This window comes from Mastigoproctus giganteus, unplaced genomic scaffold (genome assembly GCF_048544385.1).
Source record: "Mastigoproctus giganteus isolate SK-2022 unplaced genomic scaffold, ASM4854438v1 scaffold_15, whole genome shotgun sequence".
In the NCBI taxonomy this organism is placed as follows: domain Eukaryota; kingdom Metazoa; phylum Arthropoda; class Arachnida; order Uropygi; family Thelyphonidae; genus Mastigoproctus; species Mastigoproctus giganteus.
The window spans coordinates 1,912,801-1,927,444 of record NW_028328292.1 but is presented as its reverse complement, the minus strand read 5'-3'; the positions used below and the strand labels follow the sequence as shown (position 1 = coordinate 1,927,444).

The following is a 14,644-nucleotide window of genomic DNA, read 5'->3' as shown; positions in this document are numbered from 1 at the left end:
TTCACATATATAAATGCAAAGAAGGGAAGGACAAACCAGATTGGACCCTTATGTAATGGACGTGGGATAGTATTAGATACCCCAGCTGATGTTGCAGATGAACTCAACAGTTACTTTGCATCGATATTTATAAAGAAAAGTCTTTTACGTCAATGAGAAATTATGGGAGTGAAGTTGAAAAAAATGTAATTAGTGATGTTGAAATTTCACATGTTTATTTAATGAAAAAACTTTTGAGCCTACAGGCCAGTAAGGCTCCTAGGGTTGATGGCAATTACCCTATAACCTTAAGGGAGGCGGCAAGTGAGTGCATTGAACCATTGAGGTGAATTATGAGAGCATTACTGGACTCGGGAGTGATTCTGTTGGATTGGAAAAGTGCCAATGTATCTCCAATACATAAGGGCGGTTCTAAGAGTGAAGTGGGAAATTACCGGCCGGTTAGTCTAACTTCAGTAGTGGGGAAAATTATGGAGACTATGATCAAGGATGGAATTCAGGATCACTTAGATAGAAATGGAATTCTGAAGATACTCAGCATGGTTTTGTAAAGGGAAAATGTTTAACTAATCTGGTTAGCTATTTTGACAGGGTCACTCAAGAACTGGAATTGGGGAATAATTTTGACATGGTTAATTTGGATTTCAGCAAAACATTTGACTCGGTCTCATATGAGTGGTTACTCTGTAAACTGAAACAGGTTGGAATCGGAGGGAAAATCCTTAGATCAATAGTTGAATGACTTCATGGCAGGAGGCGGAGGGTTGTGATGAATGGGTATTCCTCACATTGGGTTGATGTAAGAATTGGGGTTGCCCAAGGATCAGTATTAGGATCACTGTTGTTTTTGATTTTCATAAATTACATCGATGAAGGGATCGAGAGTGCGATGTCTAAATTTGCAGATGATGTAAAGATTAGTAGAGTAGTTATTGATCACCACCAAGCAGAGCTTTAGCCGACGGGCTGGCCGGGTGGATAAAGTGCCTGCCTGGCAATCCAAAGGTTGCGGGTTCGAATCCCGCCTCGGGCTTGGATCAGAGTACTGCAAAAACCTTGGGAGGTGCATTATGGCCACAGAAACCGATGTGCCAACAACTAACTAAAACAAAAAAAAAACAGCAGAGCTTTAGAGTGACCTAGACAGACTTCAGGAATGGACATGAAGTTCTGCAAGCATTGTAGACTTGGTTGCAAGGAGGGCCCATGGTATCCTATCAATGATTTATTGAACAATTGCTAGTAGAGATAAGGTCATCATAATCCCATTATGATGTCCTTATCTCAATAACACAGTATTCCAAGTGTGGTCTAAAGACCACACTTGGAATACTGTGTTCAAGTATGGAGAACACACCTAAAGAAAGTCATTGTGCTTCTTGAAAGGGTCCAAAGACTGGTAACTCGCCTGGTGAGATCAGAAAAAGGGCATCCATATGAGGAAAGACTTCGAATATGTGGATTGCAGAGCTTGGAAACTAGGTACCTTAGAGAGGAGACTTGATTGAAGTGTTTAAGGCTCGTTGTGAAGGTATTCACAATATGAGATATAACTTAAAACGATGCTGCCTTATAAATATTCTGTTTATTCAGAAATGGCTGCGTATTAATGATGCTATTGCTCTTAATATATACATAGTCTAAATTTGCTCGCAGCTTGAGGCTTTAGCCCTAAATGCATCTTAGTCTAAATACATCATACACCATCAGGCATCTCTCATATTGTGGAGTTATACTTCATAACTGTTTTGCCATTATTGCATCACTTGGGTACCTACCCACCCACCCACCCACCGAAGAAGGGCCAAATAGCCCCGAAACGGTGCCATGTGCTAAAACACATTCAGACTGCCCTATGGGGAGCCCATGTGGTGGCTGCCTTTGTAAAGTTTAATATGGGGAGATTCACTGAATTGCTAGGAAACTTTTGTCACCCTTTGATCCTCCTTTGTGAATTGGGGTCACATTTTCACATCTCCAGTCCATGGGTACCTTTCCTGAGTCCAAGGAAGTTCTCATAATTATGGCTAAGGGTTTGCTTACTTGCTTTGCTGCCTCCTTTAATAAAACTGGATAGATCCCATCCACCCTAGGTGTCTTTCTTATGTTTATTTGAAACAATTTCTGCATCACTTTGCTCTCATTATTTACAAAATCATTTATCTCACTACCAGAGTTTAATACACCTCTGGCATTTCCTTCCCAGAATAACTCCTCATGTGTACATGTTGATGCAAAATACTCATTCAGTTTGTTAGCTACCTGAGCAGGATCATCAGCAGTTGAACCATTGATATCAAGTGCACCAATCTAATTCATCCCCTTCCTTCTAGAGTTTATGTAAGTAAAGAACTCTTTGTTGTTTTTGCCAAAGATTTCTTGTAATCTGCCTTTGCCTGCCCAACCTCCTTTGTGACTTGATTACAGACCAGCTTATATCTACCCTAGGCTTCTGTGTCACCTGTTAATTTATATGTATCCCATGCATTTTTCTTCTCTACTACATGTCTCTTTAGTTCATCTGACATCCATTTAGGCCTAAACCTTGAACAATATTTCTTAGTTTGTATGAAAAGCCTAGTAGCCTCCATTCTTTAGTAGCTTTAATTCTTTGAATGCTTCCCATTTAGAATTTGCTGTTGGTAACATCATCATTTGGTCCCACTGTATAGAATTTAAAGACCGTCTCATACCACCATAGTCACCTTTACAAAAGCAAAAACCCTTCCCATTACGGCACCTCCATAGACTGGTGGGCAGGAGCAGCAGTGCGTAGCACACGCTTCTTGATTAGACTGGGGTTTGGGCCCGTGACCACCAAATACAGAGGATGCAGAAAGGTCAGGGAATGACCACTGCATATCCCCGGAGCAATATGGCCTTAGTTTCTAATGCTCCTAAAAACCAAATAACAAACAAACAAACAAACAAATCTTCCCTTTACCCCTGATGGCAGTTACCTCTTTTAGTAAATCCCACATCAGCACATTGTGATCACTGCCACCTAGTGGATCCTTTATCTGCAGATTCTTAATGCATGAAGAATCACTACTGATAATCAGATATAGAGTATTACTCTCTCTGGTTGCTTTCTGAACATGCTGCTATAGAAAACAATCATCCAAAAGCCTTGCTAGTGTATGAGTGGCCGACCCACAAGTCCCAGTCAATATGTGGGAAATTGAAATCCCCCATTATAAGACAATCTGATTTACTGGCCCACTTTATTTCTCTGTACAGTTGTTCATTATAGTCATCAAAGTCATTAGGCCTATAACACACTCCTATTCTCAATTTTGCTTTCACAGTGCTTATGTCTCAGTAAACTGACTCAACACTGCACTGTCCACCTATGTCAACTGGCTGCACTTCCTTAGATTTTGTGCATTTCTTAGCTAATGGCATAACCCCATCTCCCTTCCTATCAACGCTGTCCACATTGTACTCCCCAAATTCCAATTCTGCATTCTTTATATATGTGTGACATCATATCTCTGATATCCCAACAATAGCTTGAGAAAATCTGATATTCTGCTTTTTGCTATATCTGCTACACCCTTTCAGCACACAGCTAAACATCTTTCTTGCCAGTTTATGCAGATTACTTGAAGTCAGAAATATGTGGGACCAGCTGCTGTTTTCAAACACTGCTATGGCCAAGAAGATTAACTGTGAATGCAGCATATACACTGCAGAGTCGCATACCATAGAGTTAGCTTTGGATCACATAAGAACTTGCCAATACTGCTGGTGTATTATACAGTGGACTCCCGCTAATCCGAACATCCGCCTAATCCGAACACGTTTCAGTAAGCGGAGAGGAAATTTTTTAGTTCGCAAAATATACGTTTTTTGTATTTTCCAGTTAAATTTAAATGGCATTAATGGTACAAAAACATTTAGAATTCCACAAAACAATTGTATTATATTGTAGTACTGTACTAATACAAAATTAATAAATCAGTGTTTGACATGGTCTATTAAAATTACAGATCTATACTTACAAACCAAAACAGGAACAAAAGTCATTTTTCAGAAGTAACAAACTCTGTTAGTTTCTTTTGATGTAACGATGAAAATCGGCTAGATGATGCTATGTTTCGCCACCGCTTCATAAACATGTAGTCTGCCGGTGTAGCGCCGGGATGTTGTTCTAAGTAGCGTAAAGCGAGGTCAAGGGCCGCTGTCGCGTCTGTGTGCGACACAAGTTGTTCCGCAGAAACACCGGGCTCGTCATCATTCTGCTTGGAGTCTTCTTGGGTGCCAGCTGCCACGATGTCCTCATCCGACAGGTTTTCATGACCTATTCCATCCGCTGCAATCCACTCGTTAACGTCAGATTCTATTGCTTCCTTGCACCCGGGAATTTCCTGTACGATCTGAATTAATTGTTCTATGTCATTGTTTTCGTCAGAGCTATCGACAAAGCTGAGAGAGGGCCATAATTTCTTCCATGATCTTTGTATGGACTGCTCGCTTAAAACCCTCCAAGACTCAGCAACCCAATATACAACATCTTTTAAGTTCACTTGTTTCATTTTCTCATGTAAAGAAAGTGAATTGGTGTTATCTTCTATCAAGGACCTAAGATATTTCTTTCTGTATGCAAGCTTGATAGACTGTAACACCCCCTGGTCCATGGGCTGTAATAACGGTGTTACATTAGGCGGTAAAAAAGCTGCCTTTATATCCTCTGATGTCAACTCGGAAACGTCTGGGTGGGACGGCGCATTGTCTGTGAGGAGAATGGCACGAGGTGGCAAATCGTTTTCATTGCTGAAACGTTTCACTGCTGGGACAAATTGATTATGAAACCACTCAATGAAAAGCTGTCTGTTCATCCAAGCTTTTTTTTGACTTTTATAATGAACTGGAAGATTGTTAATGTTCATATTTTTAAAAGCTCTCCGCTTCGCTGATTTACCGATCATCATCAAAGGTAGCTTGTGATTTCCTGAAGCATTACTACAAGCTATCAACGTCACTCGCTCCTTATTCATTTTAAAACCTGGGGCACACATTTCTTGTTGAGATGCTAGACTTTTTGTGGGCAAAGCCTTAAAATTTAAACTTGTCTCATCAGCGTTATATATCTGCTGAGGTGAATAATGTGATACCAAATCAGCGAACTCACCCAAATATTTCTCTGCTGCAGCATGATCAGCTGATAATTGCTCCCTGGTGATTGTTAGCTGGCGAATCCCATGGCGCTTCTTCCAGCGATCAAACCAACCGGTACTCGCACTAAATGATTCATCACCTTTCATTAGTTTGTTGAGATGAATGGCCTTTTCTCTAACGAGGTTCACTTAGGGGTGTTCCCCTTCCTCTTTCCTGAGTGAACCACGTGAATAAGGCTTCATCAAGCTTGTCAAACGTTGAGGGCCTTACTGTTTGTCGATTTTCAACTGATTTTTCTGAAGTAGAGGTACAAAACTGCTCGATCTTTGCACGTTTTTTTTTCCAGTCAGTTACTGTGGCCTTGCCCACTCCAAACTCTATTGCTAATTTCATTGCACTTTCCCCCTTGTCCAACCTTTTCAAAACTTCCAGCTTATCTTTCAACATACACGTTGTGTGTTTCCGTTTCGTGGCCATTGTGGCAGCAGACTGAACTAAACTAAACTATAAAATGTAATGTAGAGCGAAGATATAAACATTCACGTTTAATGCACAATGTCGCGTCCAATTAGTCATAGCGTGGAGGGGGGAGTTTGCTTCCAGTGTGTTACGCTCACGTACAAACGCTAGTAGGCTTACTATACATTCATTCCTTAATAAACCAGACCTGTTTTACTGCTTGCTTCTGCATTTATTGCAGTTATTTGGCTAATCCGAAATTCTGCTAATCCGAACAGGGCTCGGTCCCAATTAGTTCGGACTAGCGGGAGTCTAGTGTATATACTGATTTTTTTCAGCATGTTACTGGCTTTATCAGCAATATGATATTGAACTCACTTGGACAAGTGAGTCCAGTCCTTGGATGAGGAGTCTGTCTTGAGTTAAGTATATGATGCAGCCTCTTTATGAACTGGAATTTGAAACCTTCAATTGGATCCCTAGCCACATTGGTATTTGAGGAAAAGGTTTGGCTGCTACTGCAGCAAAATTGACTCCTACAAAAAATTTGGTCTCTCAGCACCTTAAAGAGGACAATCCTAACCATACAGCCAACATGCATGATCTTTTTCTCACAAACAACCCTTCTAAGTACATGGTCGAAGTGAATGATCCTTTACGTACCTCAGATCACAACTTGGTAATTGGCTCTTCTCCAGTGGTGCCAATTATCAAGTTGTGATCTGAGCTCATGGCTATTCCCAACCTTGTATTGTTTGGCATTACAAGAATGCAAAATGGGATGACCTGTGAGATTTCTTTTCTTTGGTCGGATTACTGTTTCAAAACTTCTGATGTCAACGTTTGCTCAAATCGTGTCAGTGAAATTATTCTTGTAGGAATGGAATCCTTTATTCCACACTCCACTTTAAAATCTCATCCTTTATCTAAACCATGGTTTTCCAATAAATGTGCAAAGGCTGTTCATGAGAAGAATGTTGCATGTGGTAATTGGCTTCCAATTATTCAGTTTCATTTTCTGCATACACCAATGCTAGCAACAATTGTAAAGCAGTTATTAATCAGTCCAAACTAGATTTTGAACAGGCTAAGTGCAGAAAACTTGCTTCTTGCCCTAATGGTAGGTGAGCATTCTGGTCTCTTTCCAAAGCTATTTGCAGCAATTTTTGCCCATTTTTGCCCATCTCTGCTCCCACCTCTGTCAAAACGAGATGGTTCTATTGTCACTTCAGCCAAGGATAAAGCTGACCTGCTAGTATCTCATTTTTCTTTCAACTCATGTATTAATGATTGTTGGTAAAACAACTCCCACCATTTCCAACATGCTCCATTCAATGCCTCCTGTGGTCTTCTGTCAAAAGGATGTCAGAAGGATTTTGATGAACTTGATGCTAAGAAAGCTCCAGGTCCTTATGGTATTTCTCCACTTGTTCTCAAAACCTGTGCTCCTGAACTTACTCCTGTTTTTGCCACCTTTTTTCACTTTCTTATTTCAAAGGTGTTTTTCCTTCTGATTGGAAATTTGCTCATATCCAGTTCCTAAAAAGGGTGACAAATTACTCCCATCCAATTATTGTCCCATTGCAATTACTCCTACTCTTTCTAAAGTAATGGAGAAATCAGTTAACCGCCAACTCTTAAACTACCTAGAAACCTTCCATCTGATCAACAATCACCAGCATGGATTCTGTCAGTGTTGATCTACTGGTGATATTCTGGCTTATGTTACCCATTTATGGGCTATTTCAATGCAAAGGTTCTGTGAAACACAAGTAGTTGCTCTTGACATCTCAAAGGCTTTAGATCATGTTTGGCATAAAGGTCTTCTAAACAAGCTTCCATCTTATGGTTTGCCAACTGTTTTTAATAACTGATTATCCAGTTTTCTCTCTGATAGCTCACTGAGGGTGATGGTAGATGGCTCTCTGTCTTCTAACTTCTCCACTAATGCTGGTGTCCCCCAAAGTTCAGTTATTTCCCCCTCTCTTTTCCTCTTGTATATTAATGACCTTCTTCGATTGAATGGAAATCCTATCCATAGTTTTGCTGATGATAGCACATTGCATTCCACCTTCCAGTTTGAGAAACCTCCCTGCTCAATCAGCTTCAACTTCTCGAATATCCGCTACCAATTCCTTAAATGCTGATCTCCAGTTAATCCTCCAGTAGGGCAAAGACAATTTAGTTGATTTCAATCCTTCTAAAACCCAGTCCTGTTTTATATCTCTCAAAAAGGATTCTTCTGCTCTATGCTTATCTTTGGTGACACTCCAATTTCTAGGCAAGATGATATATCTCTTTTGGGGATTACCCTGACTTCTAATCTCTTTTGGCACAAGCACATTACAAATGTTGCTTCCTCTGAATTCAAAAAACTTTTTTTTCTATTTCGCTCTCGACGTTACTTTTCTTCCAAACAGCTGTTCACTCTGTACAAATTGCAAATCTGCCCTAACATGGAATACTGTTTCCACATCTGGGGCAGTGCTCCCAAAACCTCTCTCAGGCTTCTAGATTCCATTCAGAAGAGGGCAGTTAGGTTAATGAATGACTCCTCTCTAACAGTCTCTCCACTCGCTGTCTCATAGATGTACTGTTTCTGCTGCATGCCTTTTCTATAGATACTTCCATAAGCACTGTTCTTCTGAATTGGCTTGTATAATTCCTGCTCTCTCTTTCAAAACAGTCAGGACATGTACCGCCAACATCCATTTACTGTCTGACTTTCAATTCACAGGACCAACTTTTCATCTTCTTCGTGTATTCAATGAATTGCTGTTTTCTGGAACAACTTCTTTCATACATATTTCCTGAAAATGACAGTCTACAGAAGTTCAAATCTAATGTCAACAAATATCTTCTTTCATCTTCTCAATCTCCAACCCATGCATGGTACTAAGTACTATAGGTTCTAATACCACTTGTGTTTGGGGTTTTCTAAAAAAAAAAATAAATAATATATGTAATACATTAATTTTCCAATGGAAAGATTTGTGGCAAGGACAAACACCAACAAATTATACCACATTAAGCGTGTAATAAAAACATGGCAGTCTTGTCTGCGCATGAATTGTAAAGAGGAAGTTGTTCTAGCTTGGCTCTGCATACAATACAGCCATTTTACACATTCTTTTCAGCCAAGGGCTAATGACCCTCCTATGTGCAAGTCCTTTGACACCATATTATCAACATATTTTACTCAAGAGTGCAAATTCTATCAGTACACAAAATATATGCTTTACTACTTTTACTCATATGACTGAGCCTTATACACCCAGTCAAGTTTTATCTGACAGTGATTCTGTGTCAACTACTGTTAAGTTTTCACAAATTATTAACTACTCATGTAGTTATATATAATTTAGAGCATTTATTTTTAGTTCAAATACCACCTTTTTATTAATTTTTATGCTTATATATTTTTTGATCAGGTAACTTCCTAAATCTTGAAGGATGTTGCTGAAATTTTTATTTTTTATACTTTTTTATGTCATGGTCTTGGCACATTAATGCCTTAGTCACAGAAGTGCACAGGCAGTGTTTCCACTACAGGCTATTTGCAAGTGGCCATACTTTTGGCACTAAAAACTCTTCAGTAGATTTGGAATGTAATTGCTTACTGGGCAGTTTAAGTAGCCTGCCTTGGGAACTTTGAGACTGTGTGCTGAATTGTGGGGTAATGATAAGAACTTGAGTAGGAACAAGATTCCTATCCTTGTCCTATCCTATCCAATATTCATTGACAGCTGTCACACCTTGAACCTTCAATTTAGAGCAGAGCTCTTCTTCAGAGACAAGAAGAAGATCTTACTTTGAAATGACACCTCACAAAGAGTTCAGATTTTTATGGGGATTGTGATAATAGGTATCCCCTCATCAGTGGAACTTTCAGAATTTGCTGGGCATGTTTGAGACATGAGGCTTCAACTAAAAGAGCAGTAGAAAACAGCCTTTTTACAGATTTTGGTGATCTGCCAATCCTTCTAATCCTTTCTAGATGAAGAAGAAGAGTGATATTTTCCCAATTGCCATGCTTTTTAGTGGAATTGAGAATGAGGAAAAAGTGGTGTCACTGATGGTGTAGCCTCAGTTCTGGGTCTTTTGCCAGATGGGTCCCCAGAAGAAGAAGGATTTAAATTACTCATAAGAGTAAAGAAAAGTTTCAAATGCCCTAAGTACCTCACCCCCCCCACAGAGCTATACAAAGGATGCCCATTTGCAAACTAGCAGATACTGTATATGCAAATGATGCCAAGTTTGTTTAGGCCATCGTACTCTCACTCCCAGTAAGTCTTGACTCTGTCCCAGGACCAAAGGGAAGGAGGTCAGTTGGAATGCAGTTTACTCTAGGCGCTTCCGTAGCCAGGTGGGAAGGAGCAGCAGTGCATAGCACACGCTTCTTGATTAGACCGGGGTTCGAGCCCGTCACCACCAAATACGGAGGATGCGGAAAGGTCAGGGAATGACCACCGCATATCCCGGAGCAATATGGCCTTAGTTGCTAATGCTCCTAAAAACCAAATAACAAACAAACAAACAGTTTACTCTAGCAGTAAGAACCACACATTGATTCTAGTTGGGCCATTCTGGGATCTATATTGTCGAAGTTGGGGGGGGGGGGAGGACAATGGTGTATTAGGTCTAGGGTCCCTCAACCACTAGATTCCCATTTTCTGAGTTTCCACAGGTTGTGGTGCATGGAACTTTGGAATGAAGATATGGGCATTAGATTCCAGTGATGCTAATCTGGAACACTAGCAGCATCACTGGGAGGTTCCCTCACCACATGGCCACATTACATACTGCTAACAAGTTGCATACTCTTGAACTCCCACCAGTCACTAGCTGGCAGAGTAGAAGCAGCAAGATCATATGCTAGTTAATCTAGATGTCGCCTAGAAAATTATTGATATGTTTGGTCAGAGGCTAGTCTGTGAAAACTGTTTTAAAGCTGTTCCCTTGAAACATAAGGAATATTGGATTTCACCATGGTGTATGCATTATGATGTCAAAAGACATGACTTATACTGCATGTTAGAAGAGATGGGGGAGTTGCCGGAGTTGTGCTTTGGAGATTAAACGTGGCTTTCCACTTAAGGCTGCCAATATGCGAAGTGATGTATTGCACTTCATGATGAGAGTCATCTATTATCTGGTATTGCCTGATAACACAGAGAGTCAGGCATTCCTCTATATATATATATATATATGTGGTACAAGTTACCTTGTGATGTGGATGGCACTTTATCCTCTGCTTATTGTTGGCTCACATCTTTAATGGTAATAGATGACTGTATATCCTTGTAGAGTTTCAAGACAATCTATACAGGTGCAATTTGTTGAAATTACATTGAAACAACCTTCTGGTGCGGGATTGCTGACACTCTGGAGAACTGAGTGCGCGATGCAGAGTCCACTGGCCTCTAGTGATCATGGAGGGGCACCTGTCCCCTGCGACTTTAACTCCCACTCCCAGACCCCTATTTTCACCTCACAAAGAGCGGACTGCTCCTCAACTTCAGCCCGTCCTCCTTTTCCCTCTTTCTGTTCCTTCTAACTTGTACCCCTGTTCTATGTCCCCCCCCCCCTTTTTTTTTTAACTTAGCCTCTGTCAGGAAGCTCAGGCAACCCTGGCAAAGGCCAGCCAGAGTATAATGGACAGCCTGGCTCACCTCCCAGTGGTGGCGGCGGGCAACGTGGGGTCTCACTAGGGGCTCTGCGGCCAAGCAGACAGAGACACAACAAAACATAACACTACTTTGACAGAAACCAGACATTACACTTTTTCTGGCTTTTACAGAGATTCTTCACTTCTTCACAAAGTACCATGGTGCAGATGTGGGAAACCACAGGTGATGCCCTTCACAAAACACTATGTTACTATGAAACAACCTTCAAATGATATAGATATTCCTTTACTCCATATAGCCTCTTCCCAAAAGTATCTGTATAATATATTCACATTTGTGAGAGGGTTAAATGTGTTGTCAGTTGTTTTTGTCATATTAACTATGTCTTTTTCTTTCTAGTGTATAAACAGTGGATGAAGGATCATGGTGGAGTTATAGTAAATATTGTAATGGATAACATTAGAGGATTTCCTATGATGGCGTAAGTGACTTACATCCTTTTAACGTGAACAAATTTATTACCCAATATATACAAAGCTATCAAGAAAAGATATAACACTTTTGATTGTGTATATTTATTGCACTATCACAGTAAATTTGATGTCTTTAAACATGTGAGACATGGAAGCTGGTTATTCAAGAAAATACATATTCAGTGCGTGATGATTCTTGTGAACCTAAAGACTAATTGCAGAAATTCAGTTGACATTTCCTATAAGTTCCTATTTCTTCAGAGATCTCATCCCCATACCAACTGTAACTTTGCCTTTCAATTCTTCAGCAGTATGTAGATTATTCCTCTAGACATTGTTCTTTAGGATTTCCACAGGAAATAATCACAGGATTCAAATCTGGCAAATATGGTGGTCAAGACTGTCCAATCCCATGTTATTCAGGATATTGTTTAGATGTGACCCTGTCATTAAAATGTTTTTCAGAAAATGAAGGGCCATATTTCCTGTATATAGTTTTTCCCCATGTTGTTAGAAAAATGATTCTTCCACATTCACACATTGAAGAATTGAAACAAAGTGGTCTTAAAGAAGTTTCAGGTTGCTTTTTGCATTAACTGTGCTATTCAGGAAGATTTGTTAGGTGACCTCACAGATTTTTTTTCTGCCACTGAACTAGACTGTTCAAACTTCTTTACTAATCTCTACTTACAAAATTGTTGATCTTCTAGATCTTTTCTTCAACCAAATATCACTTTAAACTCACATTGTACTGACAAAATTTATAGTTAATAAATACTACTATTGCATTTTCACACAAAAATTGCACTGTGCAGTAGAGTACTCCATTTTTCTTGCTAGGGTGCACCAGTAATTGGTGTACTCTAGATTTAGATTTTGGCATCATTAAACACACGGCATTTAATGATGCCAAATGACATGCCGTTTAATGACATCAAACCTGCAATTGCCAGCCCGGTATATTAAAAAAAAAAAAAAAAATTGCATTCAAAAGTATTGTCTTTTCTTGATATTCTCCAGTTAACTCACTTTATGCAAGATACATAAGTTGCATTCTAAAATCTTTCATTGGTTCTTAAATTTAAAAATTAAAACTGAAAGAGTTTGGCAGGGCTATAGCCTCAACCTATGTAAAGATTCACTTAATGAAAAGGTTAGTGTAATTGCATCATGTTTTTTCTTAAGTGAATTACCAAATTGGTAAAATGGCATTGTTTTTATCATATCTCATATTGTGAATATGACGAGTTGCCTGATATTGCATTCCCTTGAATAAGTAACGCTTCCCCAATGGAGAAGACTATCGTTACTTATTCTCAGTGGATATCCATGTATTCACCACCCATGGGTATATCCGTTATATCCATGGGTGGTGATATCCACCGAGAATAAGTAACAACAGTCTTTTTCCATTGGGGAAGCGTTACTTATTCGAGGTAGTGCAATATCAGGCAACTTGTTGTGAAGGTATTCACAATATGAGATATAATAAAAACAATGCCATTTTATCAATTTGGTAATTCACTTACGAAAAAACACGATGCAATTGCACTAACCTTTTCATTATTTAAAAATTATAAAAGTTAATTTCAATCATTGTTAATATTTAAAGCTTTTTTTTTTTTTTTTTTTTTCAATTATTACATTATTGAATCGAGAGAGAGATAGTGACTTGATTTCTTTTAATAAAAAGGCATGTTAATTACCAACTTCCATACGAGTTTGTTATTAACTTCACTTAGTCCTTCTGTGTTGCTGATAGATGCTAATGCACCAATAAAATCATAATCAGTCAATCTATGCTGCTGATAACCCTGTAATGACCTCCAGTCAAATATCCTATATATAATAATAATAATTGAAGTCTTGTCATGGAAAAATGGTAAAAATAATATTCCTTTACTACAGTCTAGTTTAAAAAAAAAACTCATAGCAAAACTATATATAAAAATTATTTTTTTGCAGCAGTTAGGAATTAAACAATTTTGTGATTAATGAGAGGACATTGGCATTGAAATTATCACATGTGAATGTGAACAAAGCACGAAGAGTTGCGATTTATTCAGTTATGTTAATAAAAGCAGCAAGTTAAGTCATCAAACCTTTGTATCTGTTAATTTAATGAGAACATCACTCAACTGAAGGGAAATTTCTAAAGACTGGAAATGTGCAAATGTCCCTTCAATTTACAGTCAGTTACAAGGGCAAATTGGGTAATTATATGTGGTGTAGTCAAAAAAGTTCCCAAATCTCAGTCTCTCAAAGTATTCCCCTTGAGCAATAAATGTGCTTTTGCTCCTGTTGGTATAATTGCTCGTACAATTGGTACAACAGTTGTGGAACTCTTCTTAGCTGGATAGTTTGGAAAGAATCTTGAGTTGCATCAGTCACATCTTAATTGTTGTGGAAGTGAAACGTTTCATTTTCGGAAAATAAAAAGAATTACGTGGTGAGAAGTCAGACAAGTTAAGGGGGATATGGAAGAAAAAGTTTAGAATCATCTGCTAAACTTTTTCTTCCCCCTTTGAATTTGTACCATTCAAATACAGTGGATGAAAAGGAGAATTTCTTCTCCATAAATATGACATTATTTTCAATGTTCTAAATTTTTCATTTTTTGCAGTCAGATATTATAAAATAAGTGCACTTCAAATGCACACAGCACCAAAAGATGTACTGAATGATTCTCAGACTTCTATATACATGTAAGTATGGGTTGAAACTTGTAATTTGTATTTATTTACTTAAAAGAATAAAAGCGAGATTACCTCAGTCTGGTCCATAGAATAACTTCAGGATAGAATAACGTTAAATTCTTCTATCACTCAGTGTTTTGGAGTTGGGTTGGGCTTTCACCTTTGATCCCGGGATATGAGGAATCATTTATGATGCTTTGAGTGTAAGAATTTATTAAAATTATTTTAGCCGTTTATATTTGGAGAGCATTGTACTGAAGTTATT

The 14,644-nt window shown here is 38.8% G+C and overlaps 1 protein-coding gene across 1 annotated transcript in view; it reads left to right on the top strand.

Annotated features, from left to right (window-relative positions):
• The window catches only part of LOC150074907 (peroxisomal trans-2-enoyl-CoA reductase-like), a 136,426-nt gene that overhangs the window by 21,254 nt on the left and 100,528 nt on the right, over window positions 1–14,644 (top strand). The window contains exon 4 of the mRNA XM_090389335.1: window positions 11,610–11,691. Within this exon, the coding sequence (XP_090245461.1) occupies window positions 11,610–11,691 (82 nt within the window). The remainder of the gene's footprint in view (window positions 1–11,609; window positions 11,692–14,644) is intronic.